Source organism: Pollicipes pollicipes, unplaced genomic scaffold, assembly GCF_011947565.3.
Source record: "Pollicipes pollicipes isolate AB1234 unplaced genomic scaffold, Ppol_2.1 Scaffold_5724;HRSCAF=6776_pilon_pilon_pilon, whole genome shotgun sequence".
Classification (NCBI taxonomy): Eukaryota; Metazoa; Arthropoda; class Thecostraca; order Pollicipedomorpha; family Pollicipedidae; genus Pollicipes; species Pollicipes pollicipes.
In genome coordinates this window covers 11,481,126-11,502,318 of record NW_023596746.1, presented here as the reverse complement: position 1 = coordinate 11,502,318, position 21,193 = coordinate 11,481,126, and the positions used below count along the sequence as shown (strand labels likewise).

General features: G+C 65.2%; 2 protein-coding genes across 2 annotated transcripts; both read right to left on the bottom strand.

Annotated features, from left to right (window-relative positions):
* Positions 1-711: 711 nt before the first annotated feature.
* LOC119102665 (trithorax group protein osa) lies at positions 712-11,014 on the bottom strand. The gene is made up of 10 exons (XM_037226125.1): positions 10,982-11,014; positions 10,819-10,869; positions 8,397-8,585; positions 7,097-7,301; positions 6,424-6,537; positions 5,612-5,756; positions 5,231-5,304; positions 3,399-3,430; positions 2,021-2,932; positions 712-1,966 (listed from the first exon to the last, which is right to left on the bottom strand). Exons 1-10 carry the CDS (start codon positions 11,012-11,014, stop codon positions 872-874), a joined length of 2,850 nt encoding a protein of 949 aa, XP_037082020.1. The 3' UTR covers positions 712-871.
* Positions 11,015-13,659: 2,645 nt separating this feature from the next.
* On the bottom strand, positions 13,660-16,664 carry LOC119102664 (basic proline-rich protein). Its single transcript, XM_037226124.1, has 5 exons — positions 16,649-16,664; positions 15,130-15,200; positions 14,301-14,763; positions 14,137-14,192; positions 13,660-13,719 (listed from the first exon to the last, which is right to left on the bottom strand). The coding sequence occupies exons 1-5, from the start codon at positions 16,662-16,664 to the stop codon at positions 13,660-13,662; spliced, it is 666 nt and encodes a 221-aa protein (XP_037082019.1).
* Positions 16,665-21,193: the final 4,529 nt, after the last annotated feature.

Genomic DNA, 21,193 nt, shown 5'->3' with positions numbered 1-21,193 from the left:
CGCTTTAGAACGTCCGCGCCGTCCGAAGAGCAAGCCGCTTGACCCTCTGGGGATCAAGCCATGACTTTGCTTACCTTTCGTGTCGTTCAGCTGTGGTCATGATGAAGCTCTTCAGATCTATAGATTGTGGTTCAGTGGTAGCTGACTATCACAACAGCGGCGTGAAAAATTGTGTGAAAGGTAATGAGGACCACGGCGGCAGCGTTCCGCTCACTTCCTAAAGATAAATACGTCCTTTACACGACGCGCCATCTTAAGCGGCACGGAACCAGGAATCACGTCGGGCTAGATTGGACGCGGCGAACTGCGGCCTCCCGACAGGTGATCGCCACTGAGGGGGCACGCCTGGCCCCTTCATCGGTCCCGACGCAATGGCAGACGCCGCCGGTCTGTGCGTTTGATCAATACTGTGGCCGACCAGCGCCGCCGTGGTTTTGTTACATGCACGGTGACGCCTGGCAGGAATAACGCTCCACATCCGTCGCCACGCCGTCCGGTTCGTAGCGAACCCTGGTATAAAACGCGCAGCCTGACCCCAGACGAGCTCATGACGGTAACTGTGAAGGTAGGTATGCTTGACGTCACATGTAATTGATGTCGTCAGGTAACTGGGCGTTCATTAGCGCGACGGCCACCCAGGGGACCTCCTCCGCAGCTCGCCACGACCGGACCAGCTTCCGACGGCAGCAACAGCCCGCCTGCTATCAACAGATGAACATTTATTCAGGAATTCGACAGCTGACAACCCAGAGCGCTTTGGACATGTACAATATGAATACAACAGCCGGTGTGCGATGAACAATGGCGTCCGTGCACCCTGATCACAGCGGCGAGCAGCCTTCGCAGCGGCAGCGGCGGCGGCGGCCGGACGCTACGACTCGGCCGCCTCCGGCCACGTCACGCCGTACAGCACCTGCGCCAGCGCCGCCGCTACGCGCTGGTCCAGGATCTGCGAGGTGACCAGCGCCAGCAGACGGTGCTCGCAGCGCACGAGCGCCGGCCGGCTCTCGGGCAGACGCGCCAGGCTGAGCAGCAGGCCGGCGGCGCGGCCCAGCAGGTCCAGGCTCGTGCCCATCAGGTCGGGGTTGTCACGCAGCGCGTTCACGCCCTGCGCGCTGGCCACGCCCAGCGCACTCGCCTCGGCCGCCTCCACGAACCGCACGAGCGTCGGCACGAAGTCGGGCTGCGCCGTCAGCAGGCACGCCACGCGCTCGTCGACCGCCGCCAGCGCGTGCAGCAGCGTCAGCGCCATCTCGCGGCGCACCTGGTCGTCGGCGCGGCCGACCCAGCGCGCCGCCAGCTGGCACACGCGCTCCAGCCGCCAGCTGGGTGGCGTCGCCAGCAGCAGGTCGACGTTCTCCGCGTGCACGCAGATCCGGCACAGCGCCTCGAGCGCCAGCCGCTGCGCCGACACGGCCGAGGCGCCGGTGGGCAGGGGGTCGGCCGCGTAAGAGGCCGGACACTGGAGCCAGTGGAGCAGGCCGTCCAGCAGTGGCCGCACCACCGGCTCGTCCAGAGCGCCCAGCCGCAGCTGGCCGCCGATGTTGGCCAGCGTGACGAGCGCGCTCTCGTGCAGCGCCGGCAGGTGGTCGGCCCACCAGGCGTCGCCGCCCAGCGCCGGGCACAGCTCGCGCTGGTCAGCGTCCTCGTCACGATCGTAGTTGGTGTGCGCGGCGGCGCGCGCCGGGTGCCGGTGGTGCAGCTGCAGCAGGTCGCCCAGCAGCGACAGCACCGGCTCGGCCGCCAGCTCCGCCTCGTTGCCCGGCACGAACGAGAGGTTGCGCAGCACGGTGGCGACGGCCAGGCAGCGCGCCGCCATGCCCTCCTGCGTCTCGGACGTCAGGAACAGGCTCGCCTCGTCGCGCTGCTGGCACTCGTCCTCCTCGTCCGGCCGGCGCCGCTTCAGCGTGCCGGCCGGGTCACGAATCTCGAGCCGCGGCCGCGCCGGCGACCCGTCCGGCGACGCGGTGCCGTTCACCAGCGGCGGCGGCGCCGGCGAGCGGGAGCGCTCGCGCTTCACGCCCGCCAGCGCCGCCTCCGGCGACGGCTCGCACTTGATCGCCGGCTCCGACTTCGGCGCCGCCGCGCCGTCGACGCCCGCCTCGCCGCCGTTCGCTTCGGGGATAGTCACGGCGGCGGCCCGGCGCAGCCGCGCCAGGAAGAAGCCCGGGTCGTCGAAGCCGGCCAGCCGGTCATTGGCGGCGTCGGTCGCCGCCCTCTCCGTCTCGGAGTCCATCTGAGCGTCAGCCGGCTCTGCCTTCACCACCGCACTCCCTGCACCACCACCGCCGCCGTCACCACCGCCACCACCGTCACCAGCGCCGCGGCCGTCCGGGAGCCGCCGCTGGTGCGGCACGCGACCCGACTCGACCTTGACGTGCGTCAGCACGTGGTCCCAGGCGTCGTCGGCGCCGGGCGCGTGCGCCTCCCACGCCTTGCGCCGGTCCACCACCAGAATGGCGTCGCCACGCTCGGCGATCTCCACCGGCCGGCCGTGGCGCGTCACGCGGCTGTAGTCGACGCCCGAGAGCAGCGGCTGCCGCTCGGCCGGGTCGGCCGGCCGGCAGGCGCCCAGGTCGGGCTCCGGCTCGGCGGGCGGCGCGCCGTCCTCGAACCACTCGCCGGCGGCGCGGCGCGCGAACACGGCCGCCAGCGCCTGCCGGAAGTGGTGCAGCAGCGCGTCCAGCAGGCCGGGCATGTGCGCCAGGCCCAGCCACGACACCGACGTGTCGTCGAAGCTGAGGATCTGAAGCACGTCCAGCGCCCAGCGGCTCTCGGCCAGCTGGCCCGAGCGCAGCGCCAGCACCAGCCGCCAGCCGTCCAGCGCGCCCACGTCGGCTCGCGTGCCGCGCCGCCGCCGCGCCAGCACCGGCAGCGTGGCCTCCACGCTGTCGGGTGGGAAGGCGGGGCGCAGGTAGGCGGCCGTCACCGACTGCAACAGAGCGGCGCCGCGTCAGCCGGCGGACAGGGGGCGGCGAACGGGCGGAGAAGCATGTCAGGCAACCTGCAGACGGTACAGTGAGCACGGAGCGGAGTGAGCGCATCAGCGAGCATACGAGCACGGGCGACCGACGTGGATGCCTGACGTAGCACTGATCTCAAGCTCCGAAAACAGATGGTCCGAGACGCGCACATGACACGACGAATGTCCAGCCACCGGCGGCGGAGCGCGGACCAGCGCAGCCGGCGCCGAACAGCCTGTCGTCCCGCCACAGGCCTGGCCCGGCCCACGGTTGCGAGCCCGGATAGCGCCGGAGACAGCCCGCGAGGCTCACCTTGGCCGGCTGTCCGGGCCGGTCTGGCCGTCCGGCGGGCCGCGGGCCGGCGGCGCCGCCCTGCGCGCCGCTCCACTGGGCCGGCGCGGGGCCGGGGTACCGCTGCGACCACTGGCCGCCCGCCTGGTGCTGGGTGTACGTGCCGCCCCGCCAGCCTGCCGGCGGAGGCACAACACGTGCTCAGACCGCGGCACCGGTCACGGCCGCCGCTCCACAGTCACGGCATGGGTCCTGCGGCGTCGCTTGACATGCATGTCGGACACATTCGTGAACACGCGTCGTTAGGAAGTTCATTGACTCACCGGTTGTACTATTGCGTGGTTAGAAAAACCGCTAGAATAGCAATCACTTTTATACTACCCACCGGTGGGAAGAACACGAGAAGGATGCCTACCTAGCACGCAAACTATTATTCCGCTCTTTTCAACACAATCCGGCCGTTCGAGTGGTTCGTTGCGCGCGTCCCCACGTCGTCCCAATCGCTGCCACCCCAGCGCCTATGCCGGACGCCGGTCCACCAGCATCACTAGGCCACGTACCGTACGCCTGCTGCTGCTGCTGCGGCTGGGAGTAGGAGAGCGCGCCGGCCGGTGGCGGCGGCCGGCGCGGCCCCACCGCCCCGGGCGGCGCGGCGGCACGGTACGGCGCCGCCATGCTGGCCGCGGCCGCCGAGGGCGCCGCGCTGTGGTTGTACGGCTGCGGGGGACGGAGCGGTCGGTCACGAGCGCGGCCGGCGCTGGCTGGACGTCGCCGGCGGGCGCGAGCGCAGGTCGGCAGCGATGTGGGATAGCGAGTCGAAAGACATGCGAGACGCCAGTGAGGCGTGACAACTCGCCCCAACCCCCCCAGCGAACATAACACTCCTGCACGGCTCGGAGACAGCTGCTCGTTATAGCGCCCATTCCCTCCCGCGTCTGCTCCATCTGCGGCAGCGTCCACCTCGGTCGCTGCATGGCAGGGGTCCCCGATCTCCCGCACCATCGCCGCACCAGCGCGCGTCCGGTGCGGCCCGACCCCGTACTCACTGCGCCGTGGCGCGCCAGACTGAGCTGCTGCGCGGCCGGCGACACGACGGCCGGCGGCGCCGCCAGCTGGCGCGAGAGGGTGGGCGCCGCCGCCTTCGACGGGCTCATCTAGAACACACGGCCGGCCGGCAGCGGCGTGAGCCGGCGCGGCGCGCGGCCGAAGCGACACGGGCGGCGTCCAGGCACACAACACCAAGCAACACATATCAACGGAAATCAAACGCGCCGGAGGCGACAAGCGAGGCGAGGCATCGACAGAGAGAGAGAGAGAGGAGAGAGAGAGAGCGGGAAGGCGGGCGCGAGTCTGGACGCCCTGCGGAAGCGGCCGGCACAGGCCGTACGTACTGTGGTGGAGGCGCGAGGCGCGCCGGACGGCGCCGACAGCTGCCGCGCCAGCTGCGAGCTGAAGCCGGCGCCGGGCGGCATCTACAGGAATGCACACGACAACCGCTGACTACGGAGCATCCACGGCGCCCGGCGCGGCGCTCGCCGGACTCGGGCGCCCGAGGACTCAGCCGCGGTGACCGACCAATGCCACAGACAACGGCCAGCGACCCGAGACGAGCCAAACCAAGCAAACGCAAAGCGGTCACGTGCTATGTACACGCTTCAGCGCAGGCAGGGCAACAAAAAGCGTACGAAGCTTATATGCACACGCGTCAAGGATGCGAACACCACGAACACAGCACTCCAGGTGGCCGACCTGCCCCGTCGCCCCTCCACTCACGGCCGTATAGGACGCGTCGGTGGCCGAAGCCGGCGGGTACGGCTCGCCGGCGCTGCTGTAGACGGGCGGCGGCGGCGGCGTGCCTGCCGGGCTGGCGGCGGCGGCGGCAGCGGCGGCAGCGCCGGTCGGCGGCGGCGTGCGCTGCGGCGCCGGCGGCCCGGCGCCGTACAGCGGCCGCGCCGCCGCGCCGTACGTGGTCGGGCCCGGCGGCGGGCCCGGGTAGCGGTACTCGGCGCCCGGCGGCTGCCCGGCCGGTGCCGACACAGCGCCGCCGTACCTGCCGGGCACAGGGCACGCTCAGCTGAACGGCCGGCAGCTGGAGGCCCGCACGGAGGGCGACGCGACGCGGGACGCGGCCGCAAACCGGGATCGCACTGTCGCAACGCGATCGAACCACACCGAAAAGGGACCACGGTGTGTACATACATTCATCGCGACGAAACTCCCAGGAAGCCGCACCCTCAGTCACTCTCAGTCGCTACAACCCCCGCGCCCCTACCAACTGAACCGCCACCCTCGCCTCCACGCCGGCGGGACATCGAACCTCACGTGGCAGCGTCACGGCACCCCTCCGAGCGGCCTACCGGTTGGGGTATGGCTGCATATACTGCTGCTGCTGCTGGGGCGGGTACTCCTGTCCGGGCGGGCCGGGCCGCGCCTGGCCGCCCGGGTAGTGTCCGTAGCCCGGCTGGGACGCCGCCTGGCCCGGGTAGCCGTGGCCCGGGTAGCCTGCAGCAGGGCACACGCGGGGTCACGTGGCCGGCAGTCATCGCTGGCGGGGCCATGATTTGGGCGCTTGAGGGCGCTTCACACGCATGGTCGTACGTTATCCACTGTGGTGATCACTATTCTGTGGGCACAGCCCAACAGCCCGTCGGACCGATCAGCACTTCACGAGTGCGGCACTTTCATGAACACGCCGCAGGGACGACGTCATCAACGTTCCGTTCCGATAAAGGCAAGGACTGAAAAGCCGGAGCAGCCGGCCGGGGCGGGCTCTGCAGACCGCGGCGGCGGGACACCGCTCAGCACCACCCCATCACCGCGAGCCGCTGCCCCTCCCACCTCCAGCGCCGGACCGGAGTCCCGTCACCCTCCCACCTCCCAACACCGCCAAACAGCCCAGCGGCGGGACACCGCTCAGCACCACCCGATCACCGCGAGCCGCTCCCCTCCCACCCCCAGCGCCGGACCGGAGTCCCGTCACCCTCCCACCTCTCAACACCGCCAAACAGCTCAGCGGCGGGACACCCTCCACTCCGGCCGGCGTCGCCCCAGTCTCATGCGGCTGAGGGCCGCCGCCGGCGGCAGTCCGGCACGCCTGGCGGTGGCGCGGCGGCAGCTGTCGCGTCGCGAGCACGCGGCGCCACCCCTGCCGGTCTCTCTCTGCGCTCACCCTGCGGCGACATGGCCGGTCCGGTGCCGTTGTACTCGGGCCGCGGGTAGCCGGGCGGGTAGCCGCCGGGGAAGCCGTCCAGCGAGCCTGAGTTGGAGAAGCCCTCCGGCGGACCTGCCGACGCCGGGACAACGGTCACCGACGGCTCGCCACGCCGGCTGGGGGCCGGCCGGCAATGCAGTCATACCCCTGACGGCCCGAGCCCTCAGCAGCCATCAACACCACACTCTTTGATGAAGAGGTGACTGGTGTTTGAAACCGCCTTTCCCCGTGCCGCTACTGGCGGTAAGCAAGCATAGCGAAATCATACAACGCGCCTCTTTCCGGAAGAGGAGGCCCGGCTCCAACAACAGAGATAAATCGTGTCGATGAAGACGGCTCGGACCGATAGCCGCCATATTACGGTCTCATTGGATGGCCAGTAGCTCCCAATCACCACCATGGCGCCCACTGTCCAACCTCTGGCACCCAGACGAGCTGCAAACACCAGCCCCACCCCGCCACATCCGTCAATCAGTCACGTAGTCCTTACAACACTGAACAGCGGGCAACAATACCTGCAACACAATAAAACGGGCAGCACGCCACAGGGAGAAACATAACACCAGGACAAAACAAGCGACAGGACGACACACGCCGAGCACGTAACACCACATGCCACGCGCGCACGCACCGGGCGAGGAGGAGCGCTTCTTCTTGCTGCTCTTGGTCTCGAACTTGGCCACGATCGGGGCCGGATCCTGGCCGCCGCGGTCGAAGTGGCACTCGAACGCCAGCAGGTTCTTCATGTAGTGCTTCCGCAGCGTGTAGGCGCCGCTGGACGAGCCGCCGATGCCCATCACGGTCGCCACATCCTTCCAGGTCTTGCTGGTGGTCACCTGCGGCGGCCGGAGGCGCGTCACGCGCGGCCGATCGGGCGGCGCCGGGGCGCGCGAGCCGCGGCCAGGCACGGCGCGGGAGGCGGCCGTCTCGGGGACAGGGTCGGGACCAGAGGAGAACCAGTGACCGGCCGGGTGATCACCGATTCAGATGACAGTGAGCTGGCCCATGCCACAACAGCTCAGCCGCCACCAGCCAATGTCAGCAGAAGGCAGCTGGACAGCACGGTCTCACTATCCGACCAACAGGCAGCCAGTCGGAGCCTGTCTGGCGGTATGATGGTCTCACCATCCGACCGACAGGCAGCCAGTCGGAGCCTGTCTGGCGGTATGACGGTCTCACCCTCCGACCGACAGGCAGCCAGTCGGAGCCTTTCTGGTGGTATGATGGTCTCACCATCCGACCGACAGGCAGCCAGTCGGAGCCTGTCTGGTGGTAAGATAGTCTCACCATCCGACCGAGATGGCAGCCAGTCGTAGCCTCTCTGACGGCATGCTCTCTCCACCGCAGTCAGTCCGCCGACTCCCGCAATACCCACGCGCCGTCCCGTTTGCCAGACAAACGCGGGCGGCACTCAGCCGCCAGCCGCACCCTACCTTCCGTATGGGTATATCCCTGCCGCGTCACTTGGCGAGTTTGTACTAACGATCGGCACCTGCCCCGCCTCCTCCCGTAAAGCGCTTTATGACGCGGGCGCGGCGAGAGAGGTAGCACAGGTGGGAGACGGCTCGATCGTCGGTCTGACGGGCTCGACGCCACCTGACTATCGCGGCACCTGCTCACCTCCCCAATGAAAAACACCGACCGACTGCGGCATGGCGGCAACAGCGAACATCACCTGTTGATGGTGACGAAGGAGAGAAGCACCAAAATGGAGCGGCTGAACGTACTAGTCTCAGGCCACACAATCACGACAGCAAGACGACTGCAGCAATGAGCCACTGCACGACAACCACTGCAAGGGGCCGCGGCACACCGCACACACATGACGCCGGTGGCGGATGCACGGAGTCCGATCAGAGGGAGGCGTCCAGGGGTGGCCCGACGTGCGGCAGACGGTCTTTCCACCAGGGCCCGCTGCTCGCTCCACTGACCTCGACGAAGCCGCCGCGCTCCTTGGTGAAGTGATACAGCTTGAAGAGGTCCAGCGGCTGCTTGGAGACGGTCGGGCACTGCAGGATGGGCGAGCCGCGCTCCTCCATGAAGGCCAGCAGCCGGCCCACCCACTCCCGGCGGCCCGGCGCGTCGTCCATCTCGAACAGCCGGCTGAGACTCTCCGCCTTCTGTCGACAGCGGCGGGGGACGTCGGTTCGCGACACGCGCCGGCCGGCCCGGCCCGGCCCGGCCGCACAGCGTCCGCACGCGCGCGAGCGGCCCTCAACGGTGTCCGGTCTCGCCAAACGCGACGACCGCCGCCGCGCCACCGTCGAGATCGGGGGGGGGGGGGGGAGCGGAGGGGGGGGGGGGGACTGCCACGTGACTGGCCTACAGACGTTTACCCATGCACTCGCTCAGGGTGATTGCTAGGAGAACATAGCTCTGCTGTTATTTCTTACGACAGTCACCATTTTTAATGGCGCTTCCTCAAATTGGTCGGTTTTGATGGTCAGAATGATTGTCGTCTAAAGAAAGGCATGCCGTGCCCGGGAGGCGAAACTGTTCTTACAACTGATCGACATACCGTGCCGCAGCCGAAAAGCGGATGTCGCGAATGATCGCAGGCAAGTACCAATATCTGGGTAGCGAGAGGTCTCGAGGAAGCTGATTCTGCCCGCTGGCAAGACAGGATCCGGTGAGGTCGCACCGGGCGGCTCATGACATACTGGGAGTGCACTCGGGACACCCCCACCCTCCCCCATCATCAACGCTGTAACTACGCTTCCAGCCCAACCCTAACGACAGCACCATCCTCATACAGGCCGGGACGATGATACAGCTACACAGGTAAAGCGATGCGCATGCACGTTACGCGTCAGAGGAGTCGGGTCGACGGGCGGTGACCGCGCTTGGTGTTGCCGTCCGTACCGGAGCCTGGCGGCGGCGAAACCTGACTGCCAGGCCGCGAGGTGCCACTTCCAGCTACGGCACGCCGTCAGCCGTCCCAAAATGCGGTGACGCCGCAGCATCCCCCGAGTGGCTTTACTATCATCCGCAGCAATGCCGCTAAATGGGACCACCCACCGATACGCCCGTAAAAGCCTTGCAGTACACTGTTCCCAAGCGTCGCACCCCAATGTTCAGCCTCCAGTTACAAGTATGCAAAATCGATGTGGCACCTGCGCTCTTCAAAGCACAAAAACAAAAGCACATGAGGCCACCAATCGTGGAGAGAGCACCGCCATCACCGAACGGAGCCCCACCAGTATGCACCGAGGTGGTGTTCGATAATTTACTTTGATTTTTGGGACTGCACAGGGGATCATCTTCTCAATTCACGCATCATCCAAAAACCATATTCGAAGAAATTATCATGGCGTGAGCAATTTGAAACAGAGAATACGGCTTCAAAGCTTGAAGAACCCACCAGCTACCATTGACAATGGCTTGTTTCCAATATGCGTAGCGACATTCTACACCCCAGATGACTCAAAGGGACATATCAGGGCCCCGCAGTTGCAATATTAAATTTGTTTCATAACCAAGATGAAGCTTATATTAACTGTAGCGCAGTGTTTCAATATTCGGCCACTTGGGTGATAGGGGTGTGATATTTGTTCATGATATTACAGCCCCGGCTTGGAGTTCGCGCCCTCCTGCCTCCCCCCCCCCCCCCCACTCACTCAAAATCGGTCAATAAGCACCGAACCCGGGGCGGGCAAACCAGCATATAAGCGCCTAAGGCTTCACGACTGGGTCCGGCAGGTCACATGTCCGGGTTCGGGGTCAAAGGGCAACGGATTAGCGCCAACGACTTGCGTGCGGAGGCCACCGGAGAGCCGGCATTCTGACAGCATGCATTCATATTTACATACTGCACGCCTACTGGTTGCGTTTTGGTAGGCTGCTGTAGCGTTGGGCAGCACCTTGAAGCCCAGTTGGACCCTGAATATCCTAGTTAGTTAGTTAGTTGTTGAGCTTTAAGGGTGCGTCAACTGCTAATTATTTGCGCCCGGAGGGGAATATCCGCCGAAACGAGTTGGACTCGGCTTCTGCGACCCAAAGCTTACCCACATATCAACTAGACGGCCTGAGCGCCCCAACACGGAACATTACCAGGCGGCCAATGCATTGCAAATGAATACGCCCGTGTCAGTAACGTATAGCTGATGCTGCGACGGTCCACAGACGGCACACACAAAGTGCTACAACAGAAAGCCAAGCGTAGCGCCGATCAGCTGCAGCCCCAACATCAGCGGCCAATCAGCGCCACGGAGCACCGAAGCCCAGCCGAGCAACAGCGTGATTAGCAAGCGTCACAGTGCGGTTGTGGAAGCGAAAAATCACAGCCGCCGGACGGCGCGCTGAGGAGCCGGTCACGACAGCACAGCGGCGCCGTAACACAGCGCCGGTGTGGACCTTTGACGGCGGGTACGCCTCCCGGGCCGGCGGCTCGCTGTACGTCTGCTGCTCACGGTGGGAGGGGAGAGGGGGCGTTAGTGGGGGCACTACACCGCGGCGCACCGGGCGAGCTCGGCAGCGTTAGTGGGTGGCGGCGCAGTCTCACAGCAAAGGATCGCACCGCATTCCTGGCTCCGCCGCCATACACGAGCATGCTACTGTTATCCTGACAACAGACGGGCACGTGCGAAGAGCCGAAGGGGAGGGACGGGCCAGGCCGGCGCGCCGGGCCCGCCAACCCTCCTTCGCCCGCCGCCGGTTCCGTCACATCTGCACGACCACATCTGGGCCACGCGGACGGCCGCACTAAAAAATATAAAAAACAAAACAAAAAGAAAACGATGATGATTTAGGCTTTAGGGCGCGCCATCTGCTCTGGTCATATTGCGTCCGACCAGAAAATAATAATACGAAAAAGCAACGCCACCAAAGTGGGCCCCATCAGACCGGCACCAGAGATCGGCACTACAGAGCGGCCTCGGCTCGCTGTGGCTGTCCGCTGGCGCAGCCGCGCCGCCTCACCGTGCCCGGCGAGCGCGTCCAGGCGACGCCGGGGCCGCCGAGGCCGCCGCTTGGCTCCGGCTCGTCGAGTCCGGGCGCCGGGCCGCCGGGCGAGGCCAGGCCCGACAGCGGCGTTGGCGGCTGGCTGCCCGGGCCGTCGCGGCGCGGCGGCTTCGGCGAGCGGCACGCCTCCTCAGAGTCTGCCCGGGCACACAGGCACGCCGTCACAGGGAGTGTCACGTCTGCACGGCGCTCCCACGACAGCGGAGCCTTGGTCACAGCACGGGTGCTGGGTCACGGCAGGGGCGTTGGGTTAGGGCAGGGGAGCTGGGTCACAGCAGGGGGCAGGGACACAACAGGGGTGCTGAGTCAGAGCGGGGACCTTGTGTCGGAGCACGGGCTAGGTCAGAGCGGGGGCGCTGGATCAGAGCGGACCAGGTTAGATAACAGGTTACGTCAGCACGGCTCACGACAGTTGGCTAGTTATCGCTGCTTAAGGGCCTGCACACTGCTGGGGTCATTTTGCTCCGGGCGAGGTTACGTCAGAGACGGGGTCACGTCAGATGGGGACATGCCCACAACGGAGTTTGACGGAAGAGAGAACGGCCACGTCCAAAACATGCCGACAGCACCGGAGACAAGGCAGGATACAATCACACTGTGAATTGTGCACAGCGACGGAAGCAGGAAGAAACCAGATCGAGACACTTTACACGATAGGAGATCTAATCGTGGATGGAGATGAGGAAACACAGAGAACAGCTCGCGAAGAGCGTGGCTCGGTCATAACGGCGCTCAGTCACAACAGGATGGTGGCCGATCCCAGCCACGTGACCGGTCGAAGCCAAGTCGCAACATGGGACAAGGCAGACTGCTATCACGGCACCCCAGCCGGCGAGTACACGCTACGCGGGTCGGATCAGCCGCGGACCTGCAGCTCCACCACACAGCGAGCGGGTTTGACGTGATCGAGACCAGAACTGGTGGCCAACGGCAGGCGTATTAGGTGGCTCGACAAGTGGAACAATGTCTCAGAACTGGGCCAGGGTGGACCGCGGCTCACGTGCGGCTTTTGCAGCAGGCACGCTATGCGCCATGGTCAGCACAGCTCAAACACGATGCTCAAAAACACCACCAACCAGACAACACTTACATCAACATGTCAACACAACCAGCAACATAAATTTCACCAACGTCGTCACCAGCATTTTTATCCGATGTCGAATGCATAGCACCACACGCCCGGCGCGCACCGGTGCCTTTCTTGGAACTGGATGATCCGTATTATTTTCGGGACTGAGCAGTCTACACGAACGCGGCCGGTGGATTTGTTCGGGCGACATCGTGAGTTAAGCCTCCTTCGGATACGGCCAACAAGACAGTCACTAATCCATGTCAGCTCGTGCAAAACGCTCAGGTATGCAACGATGCTGTCATCAAATCAGATAGCCAGTAAGAGGGTTTTGCGGGGGGTGCTATCATTAAACAGCAATATTAACGCCAGTACCTGTCCCGGTTTACAGCCGAAATCCGACGTGCACTGGCAGCTAGCGCAACAAGTAACATCGCGTTACATTCACTGGGCCTAACTGAGGAATACACCGGAGGCTGTGCTGAGGCTAAGAGAGAGGGAGAGAGAGAGAGAGAGGGCGGCCGGCAGTATTCACAAGCGCATGTGACGTCCCCACCGGACGGTCAGCACGGCGATTGGGTCTGCGGACGCACGAGCTCCCGGATACACCCGGGGCTGCGGGGGTGAACGCAGGGCGGTGCACCATCAGAGCCGGCACTGAGCAGGGCGCGTGGCGCCACACACCTCTGTCTGGCAGCTTGCGCACAAGCTGCCAGACAGAGCCGAGCAGCCGTCATCACGCGGCAAATTCGAAAGACACCTCGAGGGCATAAACACGGCGAACGGCATCCGACTGCCAGTTCAGCGGCGGCCCTCGCCGCGCTACCGCTGGCCACTCACTGGCGCTGGCGTTGGAGAGCGTGCTGTGCTGCGAGCCGTCGTCGAGCGCGGTGCCGTCGGGACCGATGAGCGCCGGCGCGGCGGCCAGCGTCGGCTCGCCGCCGCCTCCCGGCTGCGAGGCGTCGCTGCCCTGCGAGGCGGGCCGCGGCGGCGGCGGCATGGCCGGCGGCGGCGCGCCGGCCCCGTACTGCAGCTTCTGCTGCATCTGGTGCCGCAGGTAAAGCGGCGAGAGCGGCGAGCGCGGCGGCGCGGCGCCCGGCGGCGCTGGCTTGCCGGTCGGCGGCGGCGCCGGCCCGCCCGGCCACGGCTGCCGAGGGAAGCATGGGTCAGGCGGCGGCGCGCCGGCGGGACACGAGACAGAGCGGGCACGGCGGAGGCAGGCGGCGCTGGAGACACAGCAGAATGGAAACGGACCGCAGAGACAGACGGAGGATGCAGAAGGCGAGGAATGTGAGTGCAGACTGGAGGCGGGCCGGCCAGATGGCGCTTGACACACACACATAAGGCGGCGGACATGGCCCAGACAACAGGCTGACAGCGCGCCGCCGAACAGTCCCATGTTTTGCGAACATGGGAGGCGACATCGGTACCTCCATGCGCAAACATAAGCCAGCCCTCTTTTTGAGGGGACAAAAACCGAATCGTTGACATCCGGTGCGGCAAAAACGGAGCCAACAGCACACAACACACATCCCGAACGACCGATGAAGACCCCGCAGACAAAACGACTAACGTGACCTCGGCCGCATCCCCTCCGTCTGCCGACCCTGAACCTCCGCTGCCGGCCAGCCCGGTCGGCTCACCTGGTGTCCGGGGTAGGGGTAGTGCTGGCCGGGCGGCGGCGGCACCGGCGCCGGCGCTGCCCGGCCGTACGGCGAGCCGTACGTGCCGGCGTGGCCGCCGTACGACAGCGGGGCGCCGCTTGGCGGCGGCGGCTCCGGGGCGCCCCGGTAGCCCGCCTCGGGACCTGGCCGGTACCCGGCTTCAGGGCCCGGTCGGAAGCCAGGCTGGTCGGAACCAGGCCGGTAGCCGGGCTGGTCAGGGCTGGGCCTGTAGCCAGGCTGGTCAGGGCCCGGTCGGTAGCCGGGCTGGTCGGGGCTGGGCCGGTAGCCAGGCTGGTCAGGGCTGGGCCGGTAACCGGGCTGGTCGGGGCCCGGTCGGTAGCCAGGCTGGTCGGAACCAGGCCGGTAGCCGGGCTGGTCGGGGCTGGGCCGGTAGCCAGGCTGGTCAGGGCTGGGCCGGTAACCCGGCTGGTCGGGGCTGGGCCGGTAGCCGGGCTGGTCAGGGCCCGGTCGGTAGCCGGTCTGGTCGGGGCCCGGTCGGAAGCCGGGCTGCTCGGGCGCCGACCGGTAGCCGGGCTGGTCAGGGCTGGGCCGGTAGCCAGGCTGCTCGGGCGCCGGCCGGTAGCCGGGGTGCGGAAGATAGCCGGGCTTGTGGGCCAGGCTGGCAGCGCCGGGCGGCGGGTAGGGCAGCGGCGGTGGCGCCAGGCGCTGGCCGCCCGCCTCTTGCGGCGCCGGAGGTCGCGGCGGCAACCCCAGGCTCGGTTGACCTGCGAACACCACGGTCAGGTCCAGACCCCTGGCGGCGCAGGCACACGTGGCGGCCGGGCCCGACCGAGCGCCCGCGGCGCGGGCAGACACGGGGATCGGAGCCTCACGCCTCGCGTCAGGGACAGGCCCGCCACAGCGGCCAAACTTGGTACAATGGGGTTGACCGACTCCACCACGGGCACACCGGGCTCCCGGATATACACCAGAGCACAACGATACGAGCCTCAACACAGAGTACCCACGTACGTAGTACGTGATACCATCCCGACGCACCAGCTTGCCGGGACGGGCATCCCGTGCGCCCGTCTCCTGTCCACCTGCCGGACAGCGGGGATTCCCGGCCGGGGCGACCACTCGACTTTCCGCCGTACTACCGAGCCACTACGGCCGCCACACAGGAGATCAGTTGTCAGCGCCGATTCGTGCCAACACATGCCAATACGCCGAACTGACTCGCTGACCCCAGCTGAACGCGCTGAACGCCGGCTAAACCCATCACCCGCGCTGAGAGCTCAGCCCGGCCCACGTGTTGCGTGACGGCGCCGTAAGCGCCGCTGCCGCATCGGCCGGGGCGGATCGCCGCGACAGCGTCGGCTTCCGGCCAGCGCGCTCAAGCCACTGCCGGAAGCCCTCCCTCGGCGCGCCCCTCCCATCTCCGGTCAGTCGGCGGACGCTTCGGCGCGGCGGCGCCGTCAGCTGGCCGCCCGGTCATCCATCAGGAGAGGGCGAAGAGTGGCCGGGCGGCGGGCGGCGGGCGGCCCGCCCTCGCCCCCGCCGGATAACGGTCTGGCACGCGCCCAGACAGCCGGCACGCGTCACGGTCAGGGCCACAGATCACACGTGCCGCCTTCGCCGTCGTCGACCCCCCCCCCCCCTCACACGCTGTCCTGCCCCTCCCCCGCAGCCAGCTGGAAACGTAGCCGGCCGGCCGCCGGGTGACCGTGAGCGGGGAGGGGGGGGGGAGGAGCAGGCTATTATCGAGCCCATTCAGAGGCGCCACGGTCCGCGTAATGGGCACACCGACGACCCGGTCAGCTGGGACCGAGGCGGCGCGGCGCCCACCCCGGATGGCAAGATCTGGCTGACAACACAGCCCGGCAGAGCTGCCGGGCCGAGGCGCACGTGCCTCCGGTGACGGTGGCATCAGTGGATGTGCATGCACATTGATAACGCGATAGGGAATAAAAATAGCCTCGCTATGACGCGCGGATAACGTGCAGGAGACAGGACATGGCCTCCTTACGCCCCTGTCCTCACCTCGCACGCGTTGCTGGGATACTGCATGTGCGCCTACACAAGCTGCTGTGTGGTTTGCATAGCTAGCTGCTTCGTTCTAATAAGCTGGCCTTGCCGCGTAACCCAACCATTTCACGCAGGTGACAAGTGCGAACTATTGCACTCGCCTCTGGCCCACACTCGGGCTGCACTCCTCTGTCTCACACTCAGACTGCGTTCCTTTGTCTCACACTCAGACTGCGCTGCTCTGTCTCACAATCAGACTGCACCCCTCTGTTTCAAACTCAAACTGCGCTCCTCTGTATCACACTCAGACTGCACTCCTGTCTCACAATCAGCCTGTACTCCTCTGTCTCACACTCAGGCTGCACTGAAACTGCACTCGAAAGCACGCCGTCGCCGCAGCCGGCGCGTGGCCGACAGGTGGCGGCGCGGCCCTATCTCCGCAGGTGACCGTGGCCCTGTCCCCTGACCGGCGGCCAACCAAGCACCGCCTGCCCCGGGCGCCGACACGACGGCGGAAACTCACCTACGGCGGGCGCCATGGCGCTGAGTCGGACCGGCGGTGGCGGCGGCGGCCGGCCGGCCAGCGGGCCCGGCTCGCGCTCCGTCGCCGGCGCCGCCGGCTCGCTGGCGCCCAGCTCCTGCCGGCAGAGACAGACGGGACGACCGGTCAGCCGCTGCCGGCTCGGCTCCGGCCGCCGTGGGCAGCACCGCCCACCGGCAGGCAACGCCAGCGCGCTGCGAACCAGCCGCCGGCGAGGACAGTAGCACACTCACTCACACACACGCGCGCCCGCGCTGAGAGCGCCCGCTCATGTCGAGTGCGAGCGCCGCAGCTGGGCGGCTGAGTGCTGTCCGCGGACAGAGACCCGCGACTGGGCGTGGCACGACGCGGCCCGAAGCCCGTCCTGGCCGGCGCCAACCCGGACCGGACCGGACCACCAGTGGCGGTCCCCACCGCGGCGGCAGCGCACGTCGGGACGGCGGCGGTGCTGGCGGCGGTGCTGAGATGATCCTGGCCCTGAGGCGTGTACGAGGGGGGGGGACGCGTCACAATCACGGAACTACCTCAACCGTCTTCCCAATTCTTCCGCCCCCACCATCCCCAGGAAGCATGACATTTGACAAAGCCAAGACGACACGCGAAAGCGTCCCGCGGCGAGCAGATCGACCCTGGCCGTGCGGCGTGCCCGGCCGCCCGCCGCACGCGCATGACGTGGGGAGTAATCCGGCCGGCGCGTGTGGGGTCTGACTCACGGGCGGCGGCCAGCAACCACGTGCTATCGCCCAAGGCTTGTTTACTACCACGGCATTTGCTCCTCTTGTCACACGGGGACTGACACAGACGCCTCATTTGAAGGTGGCTTAAAAAAAATATTTCCTGCACTCGGCTATTTTTTTGCTCGGGAATAAGATGACCGCAGCTTTTTGCTCTTGGATAGGTGACATAATACAGCAAGTGCGATCGCGTCATCAACGCATACTTTCCTGTAAATCGGAATCGCTATCTTAAAAGCCGGCACATCGCAAAATTAACAACCCACCAAGCCGGTCGTCGGCTGAAGGAGCCGCGAACCCCCGTCTGCCATCCCCACCGCGATGGCCATGCAAAAACCCAGGCTCTTCTTGATGGACCCATTCAACGATCAGCTGATCTGAAGGAATTCGTGAAATGTCAAGTCACGTGCCATTGTTGTCGTGGGCGGGGCTCCATCACATCGCATGAAACAAGGGTGCTTGTGCGAGCTTCCTGAGTGTTTCGACAGCTCGGACATGAGCATATTATTCTCGGAACACTGGACACGTGACCCGCCGGGACTTTAATTGCAATACAAAATCACGCCTGAGAGAAAAATATATATCACGGGACATGCACACAGCACACAGAAAAAGACGCCGCGCAGCTGCCCCCTGAACAAAGAGAATATGAAAGCGCCGAAACCGATACCATGAATTTAGGCAATGCAACTTACAACCCTGCCATAAAACATAAGAGCCTATGTGCATGACCATCCTCGCAAAATATCAGAACAAAATCTCTGCCAAAACAATTTCATCGCCATTACCAACCGAGCAGACATTCAACCCGCACAACGTACCACCATGCACGGCAGAGCCGTGAAGTCTTCCGCGTGGTCTCCCCACTTGTCCAACAATGATCAAATTCGGTCAGGCCACCCTCTCCACGCAGGGGTTCCCTCGGAGCACACAGGAGCACACAGCGAGCAGCCGCGGCCGGGCCGACGACGGCCGTATCGAGCAGCCGGCGAGCGGAGCACAGAGTCGGCCGGCCGGCGGCGGCGGCGGCGGCGGCGGCCGGGCAGCCGGCACCGGTACAGTCTCCGGCAGCGGCGGCCGCGCCGCCGTACGGCCGCTGACACGGCGTCCGCCGGCCAGCCGCCCGGCCGGGGGAGGAGCGCGGCGGGGATGGTCCAATTTATCCAGATGGGAAGGGCCATGGTCGATCGTAATTGTTGTGCGTAAAAACTGGGCGCGGTGGGTCGCAGACGGCGAACAAAGGTACATCACGACCGTAATGTCCAGTCCTGATATATCGCAAACCCGGTTGAAAAAGCCAGACATTCCATGCCACGCGAAAAAGTCCGATCATTTGGAAGGTGAGTATTGGAGTGAGGTGCTTGTCACGTGATGAATCACGTGCATCACTGCAGGTACCTGAAAGGTGCGCAACACTGATAGTCTGTGGATCCTCGGATCATGTGACATTTTCCGAGCCCCAGTAAAATATGTCAGGCGCCCTCACGAGGCAAAGAAGCTCCGCTTACGATTAAAAACAAAACACGACTGGCATATCAGCCCGACGTGCAGAGCTAGGGGGCGGCCAGGTACCCAGCATTTCCCGTTTTCCCCACTGCTGGCACCGGCATGCGCCCAGGACAAGCGTGCTTACTTAAGAGGACGAGTCCAGATAATCAGCCGCACCATCATATGCCACAGGACTGGGCTGCGAGCGCGCATGCAGTGGAGAGAATCGGGAACCGATCAGATGGCTGAAGCAGGTATATGCCCAAGCCAGTGACAACTCAGTCGCATCGCATCGCACCGTACAAGTCCGCAACAATGTTATGCCTGTAAGAAATACGACTGTAGCCGGCCATTGGTTGCGACATTGTGCTGCTATACGGCTCAGTCGACTCCGGCAGAAGCAGCATTAGCACAAACCGACATGCACTGGCAGACGTATTACGGAATCAAATGACCGCCGCTCAGTTGAATGCCACCGGCTGTCAGAACAGTAAAAAAATTCGGGGATAGTGGATTTACATCAGTGGCCCAAAATACGCGCATATGCTGTTTCAGATACATGCGCCGGTCAAAATTCAGAACTGGCGTTGCTCAAAACGCTGACCCTCAAAACTTGGCACAAGTCAGAGCTCACGTGATTCCCCTCAAATCTTTTCATCCGAACGCACCAGAATTACGCTAGAACCCGCCCTCCAGCATTCGGGAGGCCGCCCCAGCGTCGACCACCGCCGGCCGCCGGCCTGCGCGCCGGCCGCGGAGCTGGCGCGGCGCGGCCGGCCGCCCGGCCGCTGTCGCGGCGCCGGCTGGGCCGGTTCGCCGGGCGCCGGGCGCCGCCGCCGTCTCCGGGCGCAGCGCCGGCTGTAAAAGTGGCGGCCCGGCCGGCCCGGCCCGGCCGGTCGCCGCCAGATGCGCGCCACGCCGCGCCGCGCCGCGCCGCGCACTCCCCCCACCGCCCGGCACGCTATCGATTCGCTCCGGCGGCGGCGGCAGCGGACGAAAAACGGTCGGCCGCCGTCCCAGGTGGCAGCACCAGGCGCCAGCCGGCCACGCGGCCCGCCCGGCCCGGCGCGGCGCGGCGGCCGGCGGCGGCCGGCGACGGGGGCGGCGCGCGGGAGGCGGCCGCTGCGCCACCCCCACTGGCCGTGCTCGAGCCGCCGCTGCATCGATCGTCGCTATAGCGACGCTACTGATCCATGGCCGACCACCTGGCGGCGTGCTCTCCAACTGCGGCCTCTACCGGCACCGGATTCATGGACAGCCAGGCGCTGTATGCCACCGACAACGTATCTCGTCGCAAAAATAGAACGGAACAGAACACCTAAAACCGCAAGTTACAACCCGTATTTTAGCATAATCCAAATGTTTCCACTGCGTGTCAGCCAACATTAGCTGAAAGTGCACACACACGTATATATATATATATATATATATATATATATATATATATATATATATATATATATATATATGCGTTATATATGTATTATATAGTTGGTGCATCCAAACGAAGCCAAGTCATAGGGCACTTGACTATAACTCGGCTAGGCCACCACAGTTCCAGCATATAAGGCGGCGGATAGGCAGCTGCACCCCAGACTAAAAACCAAGGCATGGTTGACGGCTTGTCGCGTCCTTGCATAAAAAAATGAAGTAACACCGCATCTTCTCTACGCCCATCAACGGCCCCTCGGCCAGCACACCGAGGCAATTCTACATCCGAATGGACCATGACCATGACCGAAAGGACCATGAATGCCCAGGGCGGTGCTAATGCTACCTGCCCCTTTAAGGAGCAGCCCTGTGTCGCCGGCACAGTTTGTTCCGCCACGCCCGAACAGCACGGGCGATGCAGAGCCGTTTCCCCACGGGGAGGTTAGCACTGGCGCCGCTCTGGGCATTCAGGTAGACGGGATGCCACACCCCTGATATCGTTTTCGCTCCACGAGAGTGAGCCCGGGCGGGGAAGGTGGGATGGCGGTTTGTCCTGGCCGTTGTCGAGCGCCACAGTCAGCTGACGTTTAGTCGCAGCCAGTGGCTCCTGCGTGACGGCCGTTGTCAGAGGCCGTCCCGCTGGGTAGGCCGCTGGTTTCGGTGTACGTGGAAGCATGGTAGCGGTCCCCATTCCTCGTGAGTCCTATCACTCGAGTGCAGCGACAAGACAGCACGGAGTCCAGGCCACAACGGTCACGTCACAGCAATAATGGCGACGGATCTGGCCACATGGAAGCTCTAGCAATGAAGACCATGTAAGCACAGTGTCTGTGTGTTTAAACATTAGGAAGGCAAACTGCAGGGCAATTTTGGT